The sequence below is a fragment of the Rhincodon typus genome, chromosome 34, assembly GCF_021869965.1.
Source record: "Rhincodon typus isolate 14 chromosome 34, sRhiTyp1.1, whole genome shotgun sequence".
Lineage (NCBI taxonomy): Eukaryota > Metazoa > Chordata > Chondrichthyes > Orectolobiformes > Rhincodontidae > Rhincodon > Rhincodon typus.
Genome location: NC_063365.1, coordinates 25,526,723 through 25,538,970, shown reverse-complemented (window position 1 = coordinate 25,538,970; position 12,248 = coordinate 25,526,723). Strand labels below are relative to the sequence as shown.

General features: G+C 41.4%; 1 protein-coding gene across 1 annotated transcript in view; it reads left to right on the top strand.

The window, feature by feature from the left end:
- Nucleotides 1-12,248, top strand: part of LOC109936828 (glutamate receptor ionotropic, delta-1-like) — a 581,569-nt gene that overhangs the window by 489,016 nt on the left and 80,305 nt on the right. Inside the window, exon 8 of the mRNA XM_048616211.1 lies at nucleotides 4,668-4,787. Coding sequence (XP_048472168.1) covers nucleotides 4,668-4,787 — 120 coding nt within the window. The remainder of the gene's footprint in view (nucleotides 1-4,667; nucleotides 4,788-12,248) is intronic.

The following is a 12,248-nucleotide window of genomic DNA, read 5'->3' as shown; positions in this document are numbered from 1 at the left end:
TATTCTGGAAGCTCTTGCAGTTCACCTGATGCCACTTTGCTGGGGATTCTGTTGCATTTTCCTATGGAGATTACACTTCAGAAAAAGGGTCTGAAGAAGGGTCTAAGCCTGAAACGTTAGCCTTCCTGTTCCTCTGATGCTGCTTGGCCTGCTGTGTTCATCCAGCTCTATACCTTGTTATCTCTTTCTCATTTGGGTTGGATTCAGTTGCAGGAAATGAATCAAAGGAAGTTTTCTCACCCTCTGCCTCAACTTTCTCATCACTTTCTTCCTCAATTCCCTCTTCACTCTTTTCCCCAATCCCCTCTTCATCCTCTTCCTCAATCCTCTCCTCACATTTTCCTCAATCATCTCTTTCACCCTCTTCCTCAATCTTCTCCCCACCCTTTTTCGCAATCTTCTCCTCACTCTCCTTCTCAATCCCCCCTTTACCATTTCTTTTACCGGTCCCTTTCTCTCATGTGTTTCTCAGATCCACCTTGCCAGCTCCAAACAATCTTCGTTGAACCTCACAGTCTCTTCATCACCATTTCCCTCAGTTCCTTCACATTTGCTAACTCCTCACTTTCTCATTTTGTGGAATTGGTCTCGTGAGATTTGAAGTTTGCATCTCAATGCTTACTTTGTTGGGGATTCTGACATTTTCCTTCACAGCCTTAAAACTATCAATTGCTTTGCATTGAGGAGTCTTTATTAATCAGAAACAACTATTCCTCTCCCCTGCTTTAATGTTTTTGTGTTAATGAAATTGAGGTGTTTTGAGACAGCTTCATGCTTCCTTGTGTGTTGGAAGGAGAGTTTAGCAAGCAGGATATTTTTCTTACTAAAAATTCAGAAAGACAAGCAAATAAGAAGCTGACCTATTAAAATTCACCTGTGCAGATTGATACTTATCACCCATCACTGAACTGAGTCTTCGTCCACATCCCTCTTTGCTGGGTTTCTGAAATAGATTAATTCTACCAACGCTTTATTTCATTTTGGTTTCTTCTTTCAACCCGTCTATGAATTGTTACAGAATTTACCCCCCAACAAAATCTGAAATTCCAATCAATGCACTTTTTGTTTCATAAATGGTGTTAATAAAAGGGACAGTTTGATTAGTGTTATCACATTGCCAACTTCCAGCTGATGCAGATGAACATTTAAAATGATCAAGCAATTAGTATTTTCCGCTGATTCCCCACATAGATTTAATCCTTTGTTTTTACATAATGGCTTGGTGGAATTGAAAGGTGAGTAAATAAAATGGCCTTGTAGGTCCGTGTGTAGGAGTACTGAGTGTAAAGTAACGATCAGGTCTGTTCCTAATCACAGTCCATGTAAAGATGGCACTTAGTGTGGGACAGAGGATAGGGAACCAGAGAGTGAGCTCAGAATTCCTGAGCATATCTCCAGGTGGAGACAGGGCAACCAATCAGCGAATCTCTGAGAATTGGCTTTGTATATTTGGGAATGGAAATGCGTGAAAAGGGACTTTTGCCCGATGAAGTCATGTCAGTTTATGTTGTTTGATGGTTGCTCTCTTTTACAAATACAACAGCGTTTGGAAACTGTATTAGACTATAAATGACAGACTTTATGTGTGATCACAGATGGTTCAGTGACAGTGCCATGCATCTTCAGGCATGTTGCTGTTGTTATTAGCAATGTGTCCTGATAATTATGTAATTAATTTGCCAATCAGTTCCAAGTGCCGTTTCAAACCATGACTACATCAGATTTCACCAACTGTTTGTGAGAATCGATTTGCAGAATCCCAGTATTTCCACTCATTTTACATTCTGTGTCATGGTAGGAAACATAAGATACAAAAACGTATCCCAATGTATAAAGTCCTGTGACTCAAACATGAGCTGATTCACTCTCTGAGCAGAATCCTAACACACAAAACCAGTTCGACTTTGCACCTCTTATATGGAATATTATATATATACATGTTTCTCTTGAAAGTGTTACTTGGCCACAACTGACTCTGTGAAAACAAAACTACCTTTTCAAAACTACAGCAAGGTTACTTGATTGGAAAAGAAAAGAAACTGATATATCTAATTGAGTGCTCAATGTTCCAAGGATTTCAGTCATTTAAGATGATCATAGCAATAATCAGATAATTGTTGTTTGTACCAAGACTGCCCAATTATCCACATTTCATACCATCCAAACAAATCTATATCAATGTTCTGTGAAAGCACAGGAAATAACCTGCACCAATTTGAATTTATAGCATGGACATGAAAGGAAGTTGGTGTTGTATAAGAAGAACAAACTTACATTTCAACAGAAAACTGAAGGAACTGCGGATGCTGTAAATCAGAAACAAAAACAGTAATTGCTGGAAAAGCTCAGCAGGTCTGGCAGCATCCGTGGAGAGGAAGGAGAGTTAACGCTTCAGGTCCAGTGACCCTTCCTCAAGGGTTATTGGATCCGAAATGTTAAGTGAGCTTTCTCTCCACAGATGCTGCCAGACCTGCTAAGCTTTTCCAGCAATTTCTGCTCTTGTTAAATTTCGACAGGATGTCCCACAGTGCTTTACAACCTGTGAAACATTTGAAATGTAGGAATTAATGATACATTTGGGACACAACAATCAATTTGTATGCAGTAAACTTCTCGAGGTAACAAGTGAATAATTTAATAACCTATTGTGGTTGTTGATTGGGGATAAATGATGGCCAGGATTCATTGTATTGTAAATAGTGGACGTTGATGGGAAGGGAAGTGGTTTTGTCCATGATAAGAACATAAGAACATAAGAACATAAGAACTAGGAGCAGGAGTAGGCCGTCTGGCCCTTCGAGCCTGCTCCGCCATTCAATAAGATCATGGCTGATCCTTTCGTGGACTCAGATCCACTTACCCGCGTTCTCACTGTATCCCTTAATTCCTTTATTGTTCAAAAAAAATCTACCTTTTTTTAAAAACCTTTACTGAAGTAGCGTCAACTACTTCACTGGGCAAGGAATTCCATAGATTAACAACCCTCTGGGTGAAGAAATTCCTTCTCAGTTCAGTCCTAAATCTGCTCCCTCTAATCTTGAGGCTATGCCCTCTTGTCCTAGCTTCACCTGCCAGAGGAAACATCCTCTCTACTTCTATCTTATCTATTCCCTTCATAATTTTATATGTTTCTATAAGATCCCCCTTCAATCTTCTGAATTCCAATGAATATAATCCCAATCTACTCAGTCTCTCCTCATAAACCAACCCCCTCAACTCCAGAATCAACCTAGTGAACCTCCTTTGCACCCCCTCCAGTGCCAGTACATCCTTTCTCAAGTAAGGAGACCAAAACTGCACACAGTACTCCAGGTGTGGCCTCACCAGCACCTTGTACAGCTGCAACATAACCTCCCTGCTTTTTATTTCAATCCCTTTAGCAATGAAGGACAAAATTCCATTTGCCTTCCTAATTACTTGTTGTACCTGCAGACCTACCTTCTGTGATTCATGCACAAGGACACCCAGGTCCTTCTGCATAGCAGCATGCTGCAACTTTTTACCATTCAAGTAATAATCCTTTTTACTATTACTCCTACCAAAATGTATGACTTCACATTTATTTACATTGTATTCCATCTGCCAGACCTTTGCCCACTCACTCAATGTATCTATGTTCCTCTGCAAAGTTTCACAGTCCTCTGCACACTTTGCTTTGCCATTCATCTTAGTGTCATCTGCAAACTTTGACACCCTACACGTGGTCCCCAACTCCAAATCATCTACATAAATTGTAAATAATTGCGGTCTCAACACCGATCCCTGAGGCACACCACTAGATCATTTTAAGCACTGGAGTAATTTGGAAGTGAGTGGATCTATCTGAAATCTTTTTCAAAAAGCAGGATCAAATTTGTATTGAGCTTTCAAAGAACTTTACAAAGAAGGCAATTTGATTAATCTACTCTGCGCCGGCTCTTCAATAGAGCAAGCAAATACTTAACCTCGTGTCCTGCCCTCCCACTGTAAACCCAAACGATGGCTGTGTCTAGAGTCGTAGAGCTGTACAGCATGGAAGCAGACCCTTCAGTCAAACTCGTCCATGTTGACCAGATATCCTAAATTAACCTTGTTCCATTTGCCAGCATTTGGCCCATATCCCTCTAAACCCTTCCTATTTATGTACCCAACCAGATGCCTTTTAAATGTTGCAATTGTACCAGCCTCCTCCACTTCCTCTGACAGTTCATTCCACACAAGTATCACGCTCTACATGAAAAGGTTGCCCCTTAAGTCCCTCTTAAATCTTTCTCCTCTCACCTTAAACCTGTGCCCTCTAGTTTTGGACTCCCCTACTCTGGGGAAAAGACCTAAAGCAGATAGTTTATACATTGATGTGATTTGGAGTGATTAAGATCATTGAGAATTCATATGATGGGATTAATTATTAAACAATTCAATAATTGGTGTTTCTCAAAGATAATTTATTGTGTTTATGACAGTTTTAAGTTTAATGACGTGATCTAGATGTGACTGTATATGTAAAGTTTCATTGACATGTCTGATGACAGTCTTTGTTGAAGTTGTTGTTCTCCTAAGAGTCTTATGCAGAAATTTTACAGGGTTATGGATTCTTTTCAATGTTCAGGGTCGATTCTGAATAAGTAGGAGCTGTGTGATGCTGTACACGTATGCTCAATAACTGTTCTCTGCTTTTCTCTCCCTAGGGTCAAATTGTAGGGCTGACTGGACCCATGGGATTTGCAGATGGTACATCAAACTCCAATGTTCATTTTGAGATCCTTGGCACCAGTTATAGCGAAACCTTTGGAAAAGACATTCGAAGGGTAAATGCATTTCTCTTTCCCTGTTCCATTATTGCTCACCACTGGCCAGTACAGTGTACAACTTTAAAAAAAAGTTAAAATGACAGTAAATAAGATTCAATAATTTCAGCATTTTTAGCCATTGTTATTCTGTCCATGGAAAGCACTGTCACTTTGTGCTGTTTCTTTTATTGAGACAATGTCAATTTGAAAATTTGTTGTCTCAATACTTGCCGTAGATGTATTTTTTTTTGCATGAATTCTTGTTCACTCCAAACTAGTCTTTGACTTTCTGTTCTTCATAATCTGTGGAACAAGGGACTAATGATTAACCAAACGGATATTCGTTGTAACCTAAAAGTTATGTGGGACTTCTGCCAATAGCTAAGAGAAAGGAGAACAAAAACTTGCATTTATGTAGCACCTCTCTCCCTATGAAAGTCCTGAAGTGCATCACAACCACATTTTCAAGGTTAATCACTGCTCAGATAGAGCAATTGATTTGACAACTGCAAGCTCCCACTGATAGCAATGAGATAAATATGCTCTCAGTTTGCTCCTGCTGATTTTATTGAGTTGCAGCATTGGCCAATGCTCCAAATGGAAGGATAGTTTAGGCTTGATTTTCATATGTGCAGTTCTGCCATGTCTATGAATAGTTGTGGACAATTAAACAAAGGAAAAGGCTCCACAAATAATCCCATCATCAATGAAGAGGGAGCTGACCACATCACTGCGAAAGACAATCAGAAGTATTTGCAGCCACCATCAGCTGGATGCTCTGAGCTGACAGTTCATTTTGACCTACTCCTGAGGTCTCCAGCACCACAATCCTCAGCCACATTATTTCACTTCACATGATACCAAGGAACAGTTGAGCATATAGGTTATTGTAAACGCTGTGATCCAGAACAGCACCCTGGCGTTGATATTGAAGATGTGTGCTGCAGAATTAGCTTTGCCCTTTGCAGTAGTGAGAATGGTTCCTTCTGGGAATGTCAGTAGCAGCGGGAATGGTTCCTTCTGGGAATGTCAGCCGCAGCGGGTCAAGCCTGAGCCCAGTTCGGGTCCCGGCTGCTTCAGCAACAGCTGCATCCAGCCAGATCAGTCCAGCGCAGACTCACGGCAGCGATGACATCGGCGGAGGCAGGATTACACCACAGGATGGTGACATGGTGGTGGCATGGCTCCAGGGCCATGGCTGACAGTGAGTGCAGTGGTATTCCAGTTGTGTGCAGGGACTGGGGGCAACTGAATGTTTGCAGACTGAGGGATGGACTTTGTGGTTTGTGTTTCTCTGGTGGCAAGGACTCATGAAGGAGGGAGGGCAGTGATCTGAACATTTCCTTTCCTTTTGGCTGTTTCTTTTATTTTTGCTTCTGCTTTTAATTCTGTGTTTTATATACAAACATGGAACCACAGAATGGTGAATTTGTACACTTTTCACTGTGCCCGTGTATTCCTGTACTCAGATACACATGACCATAAAAATGTAAATCTAAACCAGGTGCCTGATTCTTCAAAATGACCAACTACTCAGTCACATCCATTGGGGGTGAGAATACTGGCCAATACGATTGAAGGAGCAGGCTAGGGATGTTAGTGATGGAGCCTGCAAAAAAGTGAAGTTTTGGAGGTTGTTATGTGGATAGAAGGCATTTGTTGTAACAATTGAGATTACTAAGTAATGTCTCGAAGTTCCAGATCCTGGGGCTGGGATTGAACCTTCAGCAGAGGTAGCTATCTCTGGCTTTAGATTCTGTGAGTTCTATCATTGACAGTTTCTTGTTAACTAGCTGTTGCCATCTTTAGCAGATGGTCGGTTCCTTTCTAGAGTCATTATGGCACAGATGGAGGCCATTTAGCCCAATGAGAGTGCAGAGTAATCCCAGTCCCCTGCTCCTTGAAGCTGCTGATCAATATGTGACACATCGAGAGCAGATGAGGAGCAATCATTCCCCCATGAGCTGAAAAAGTCTGTTCTCCATCAGTGCACTAACTGGCACCAAGGCTCTGCCTGCTACACCAACTGGAGATTTATTCCATTCCCAGGAAAGAGTTTCACTGGAAGCAAATAGATCTTTTCTGTACCATCATTATCTCTGGGAGGTCCTCTCTCAATTAGCTTTACTCATGCCTGAACACTCATCATGGTCCAGTCTCCTTTCTCAACATGATCCTTCACTGCTGCTGGTCTTTACTTGGACATCACAATGTTTTAAATCATCCAGGATCTGATTGCAATGTCACCTTCCATTGATTTACTGATATCATACAGTCTCCTTTCTGTCTGGATCGCTACTCCACAATTTCCCATCAGGCTTAATAAAGCATGAATCCGCAAAGTCCTTTCAACTCCATCCTTACCCATTTCAACATCATTCTCTGATCAGGTGCATTGTAATTTCACAGCAAGCCTTTAACTCAGATATTACAATGATCTTCTATCTGAGCTCTCACCTTTGGTAGCCTCTGCTCTTAAAGTGGGCGAGCAATGAAACACAATGACATTGCATTAATTGTCTCAGTGTGACATTTCTGTTTTGTGAGGTCCTGGATCCCATTCCATCCCCCTCTACTGTAAGACATCTATAACCAATCAACCGGCCAGTTGATATAAACAGTTCAGGCATTGATTCCTTCAGCATCATTCAGCATTTGCCCCCTCACTCACACATCTCTTCTTTCCCCTGGCCACTGCCACTTCTCCTTCAGTTCTCCATACCTTATGGGCCTTTTCAAATAGCTTCACGAACTCAAGATGTCCCATCCCACAAAACCACTGTCTACTCAAGATGTCACTTACTCAAACAAGTCAGCTCGCTGCTCTGGATCGTCTCCCAGAAATAATAACAAAAACAGGAATCACTGGAAAAGCTCAGCAGCATCTGTGGAAAGTAATCAGAGTTAATGATTCAGGTCTGGTGACCCTTCCTCAGTACTAATGGTAGCTAGGAATTTTTTTAATGCAGAAGATGGGTTGGAGGTAAAGGGTAAGGAGTAAATGACAGATGGAGATAGAGCCCAAAGAGAGAGAAGAACAGCTGGGGACAAACAAAGGAGTGAATAACAATCAGGCTAGGACAATCAAAAGCTATTAATGAGAACGGTTAGTAGCTAACAATGGGTTATGTGTAATAACAGACCATGTGACAACAAGGCTTGGTGTGTGGGGTTTGGCGTCAGGACATGGGAGTTGCTTAAGCCTTAAAGTTGTTGAACTCGAAATTGAATCCAGAAGGCTGTAGAGTGCCAAGTGGAAAATGAGGTGCTGTTCATCCAGCTTGTGCTGAGCTTCACTGGAACACTGCAGCAAGCCTGAGACAGAGATGTTGGCCTGGGAACAAGATGGTGTGTTGAAGTGACAAGCAATAATAACATGGTTTGGTTTGATTATCCCATTCTGGTTACAATTGTAACTTTCTTCCAATCTGTAGCACCTCCTGGTAAATCTAGACAGTAATATTGTGACTGTTGCATACATTAATCCCAAAAGCAAATACCATCCATCACAAGGAATTTGTAGCTTTAAGCCCTTTGAGTCTGTCTGGAACCTTCACTCTTATTATTGTTGGCTTTGTTTGTTTTCTCTATGTTTGTGGCTATTCCAGTCACTTCACTAAGAATCTGAAGGCTGTACAGAGAAATCTTTCATGTTGGCAGTTTGGCCTGAATTCAAATCCATCTGTAATTGCAACTGTATCTGTACCTGCACCTGTAACTGTGAAAGTGCATTGTCACAGCAATCTGTAACCCCCACTGCATGGCTATTATGTTCCATCATTACTGCATACAGAGAGCAGGATGTAGGCAAAGGGAAATGAAGTTCCAGAGTGAAAGGTTCAGTGTGAAATGACTGACGGATCTAATGAAACAGTTGTGTAAGTATACTGGAAGTCATACAGTTTGATTTCTCATGGGAGGACTGCAATGCAGATGATCATGTATGTTGCCTATAATGCTGGAGAAGTCACAAAGAGGTTAAAAGGCTCATAAAATCCCACCTTGTGATTGAACTTATGGGCCATGTTTGGTGTGTTTGTATAATATATAACAAGGCATATGATTGGTACTGATAACTTTCTTTTTCATACGTCTTTCCAATTGGTGAGTGATGTTTGCTAAGGAAAGTAGACAGGCTAACAAGGTCCACAGAGTGGACTCGAGAGCAGTTTAGCTGAATGAAGATGAAAAAAATTAAATGATTGATGGGAGAACATCAATGGCTAGTTGGAGTGGTGTGTATCAGCTCCAGCATCATCAACACTTTGAGAAATTTGCCAAAGATGGTTCCTCATGAACCTAATCATGGCCTTCACCTTCTCTTCACTCCAGGCAGGTATTCTGGAGTTAAGTCTGCTCTTCCTTTCTTCAGATGTTCAAAGGATTGAGACTAAAGTTAGAGAACTGAGAATGAGTTCTCTAATACCTGATAGGTGCACTCAGGTTATACTAACTGCTCTCACTAGTGAAGAAAAGTCCAGTTGAATCAATAATCTTCCTTCAAAAAAAAATCAAAAATTGGCAAGCAAAATTGTTACATGAAGGTTAAGTATGGGCAACAATTAGGAATTGAATGCTATCATTCATTTAAAAAGATGCCACATTAAACACATCATTAAACACATTTAAGAGCCAATTATTTAAAATTGCCTGGTGATGATGAGTTGTAAAAATGTTTAACTTTTAAATCTAGGAGGCAGATTAATTAATTGCACATTTTTTATTATAAAATATTCCCCAAAATCTGCAGCTAGAACATAAAATTGCTGATACCTATTAAAATATTTTAAAACTAATCAATCCATAACAAGTGAGGAGGATACTTGGTAAAGTGCACTTTTCTGCCACATTGTGTTAGCTCAGCATTCTTTCAACAACACAGCTTATCAGTGAGGCTATTCCCTGCCTGGTCGATGGTCTGTAACTACAAAGCTGGAAATAAGAAATGTTTTAATTAAGAGCATCCATCTCATTGAAGCAGCTCCAGGCCAGTCCACATTCAGCATCCTGCTGTGAAAACACTGCTCATATTTTGACAGCTGTGACAAATTCCACTACAGTGGCTAAAGAAATTCACGATATTCTAAAACAATCGGCAACATTTCAGATGAAACAGTTCACAATATTAAAGAAGTCCATTCACACTTTCTTCCAATGCTGAAGGACCTTTTTAAAAATTCCAGGATTTAGCTCTGCATCTTCACCAAAGACTAATTAGCTTTTCCTTGGGTCATTCCCTATCTGTGTGACAGGTTTAATTGAAATCTATCCATTAATTTTTTTTTTAAATGATGTGCAAGTTAGGTGGATGGACCATGCTAAATTGCCCATAGTGTTCAGGGATGTGCAGGCTTGGTGATTGATTGATTAATTGGTTGATTGATTTTATTGTCACATGTACCAAAATACAGTGAAAATCTTTGATTACGAGCAGTACAGTCAGATCACAACAAGCAAAGGATGTACAGACCAGAAAGACTTTGAGACATACAGGTTACATTGTTTGAGGCTAGAGTCCATTCAACATTCTGATAATGGCCGGGAGGAAGCTGTTCCTGAACCTGCTGGTGTGTGTGTTCAGGTTTCTGTAGCTTCTGCCTGACGGAAGAGGCTGTAGGAGACCATTACTGGGGTGTGATGGGTCTTTGACGTTGACTTCCTTTCCGCAGCAGCGAGCCATGTAAATGGAGTCCATGGTTGGAAGTTTGGCTTCCATGATGGTCTCGGCTGAGCACACCAGCACACGTAGTTTCTTACGGTCTTGGGCAGAGCAGTTGCCGTACCAGGCCGTTATGCGCCTGGACAGTATGCTTTCAATGGTGTATCTGTAGAAGTCAGTGAGGGTCCTTATGGACATACCAAACTTCCTGAGCCGCCTGAGGAAGAAGAGGCATTGTTGTGCCTTCTTGACTGTCACATTTATGTGGGAAGGCCAGGACAGGTTGTCGGTTATCATCACTCCGAGGAACTTGATGCTCTTCACTCTGTCCACCTCAGTTCCGTTGATGTAGATGGGGACGTTTCTTCTCCTTCCTTTCTGAAGTTGATGATCAGTTTTTTAGTTTTGCTGATGTTGAGAGACATATTGTTTTCATTACACCACATAACATGCAGGATTACAGGGATAGGGTCGAGGTGTGGGTCTAGGTGTCTGAGTGGGTTTTATTCACAGGGTCAGTGTGGTCTTGATGGGCCAAACAGCCTACTTCCATACTGTAGGGATTCTATAAAAATATATTGTTTACAGGCAGTCTGACAAACGGGGACAACATGTTTAAATCTGCACAAGTTCAGTGTCTAAAGTAACAAAATCCCTTAACTAAAGAGCTTATAGTGTTTAGGTCAAATTATGTATTGATACTGAAGCAGACTGTGCCCAAATGCAACAAGATCTGGACAATATCCAGGCTTGGGCTGACAACTGGCAAGTAACATTCCCACCACACAAATGCCAAGCTATGACCATCACCAATAAGAGACAATCTAACCACCACCCCTTGACATTGTGGTGTTATGATCATTGAATCCCTCGCTATCAATATCCTCGGGGTTAAAGATTGCAAAGATGATTCTGGATAGGAGCGAAAGTAACAGGGTAGTTGTTATGGGGGACTTTAACTTTCCAAATATTGACTGGAAACGCTATAGTTCGAGTACTTTAGATGGGTCAGTTTTTGTCCAATGTGTGCAGGAGGGTTTCCTGACACAGTATGTAGATAGGCCAACAAGAGGCGAGGCCACATTGGATTTGGTACTGGGTAATGAACCAGGCCAGGTGTTAGATTTGGAGGTAGGTGAGCACTTTGGTGATAGTGACCACAATTCGGTTAAGTTTACTTTAGCGATGGAAAGGGATCGGTATATACCGCAGGGCAAGAGTTATAGCTGGGGGAAAGGCAATTATGAGGCAATGAGGCAAGATTTAGGATGCATAGGATGGAGAAGGAAACTGCAGGGGCTGGGCACAATTGAAATGTGGAGCTTGTTCAAGGAACAGCTACTGCGTGTCCTTGAGAAGTATGTACCTGTCAGGCAGGGAGGAAGTGGTCGAGCGAGGGAACCGTGGTTTACTAAAGAAGTTGAATCTCTTGTCAAAGGACGAAGGAGGCTTATGTAGAGATGAGGTGTGAAGGCTCAGTTAGGGTGCTTGAGAGTTACAAGTTAGCCAGGAAGGACCTAAAGAGAGAGCTAAGAAGAGCCAGGAGGGGACATGAGAAGTCTTTAGCAGGTAGGATCAAGGAAAACCCTAAAGCTTTCTATAGGTATGTCAGGAATAAAAGAATGACTAGAGTAAGATTGGGGCCAGTCAAGGACAGTGATGGGAAGTTGTGCGTGGAGTCTGAAGAGATAGGAGAGGCGCTAAATGAATATTTTTTGTCAGTATTCACACAGGAAAAAGACAATGTTGTCGAGGAGAATACTGAGATACAGGCTATTAGACTAGATGGGATTGAGGTTCATAAGGAGGAGGTGTTAGCA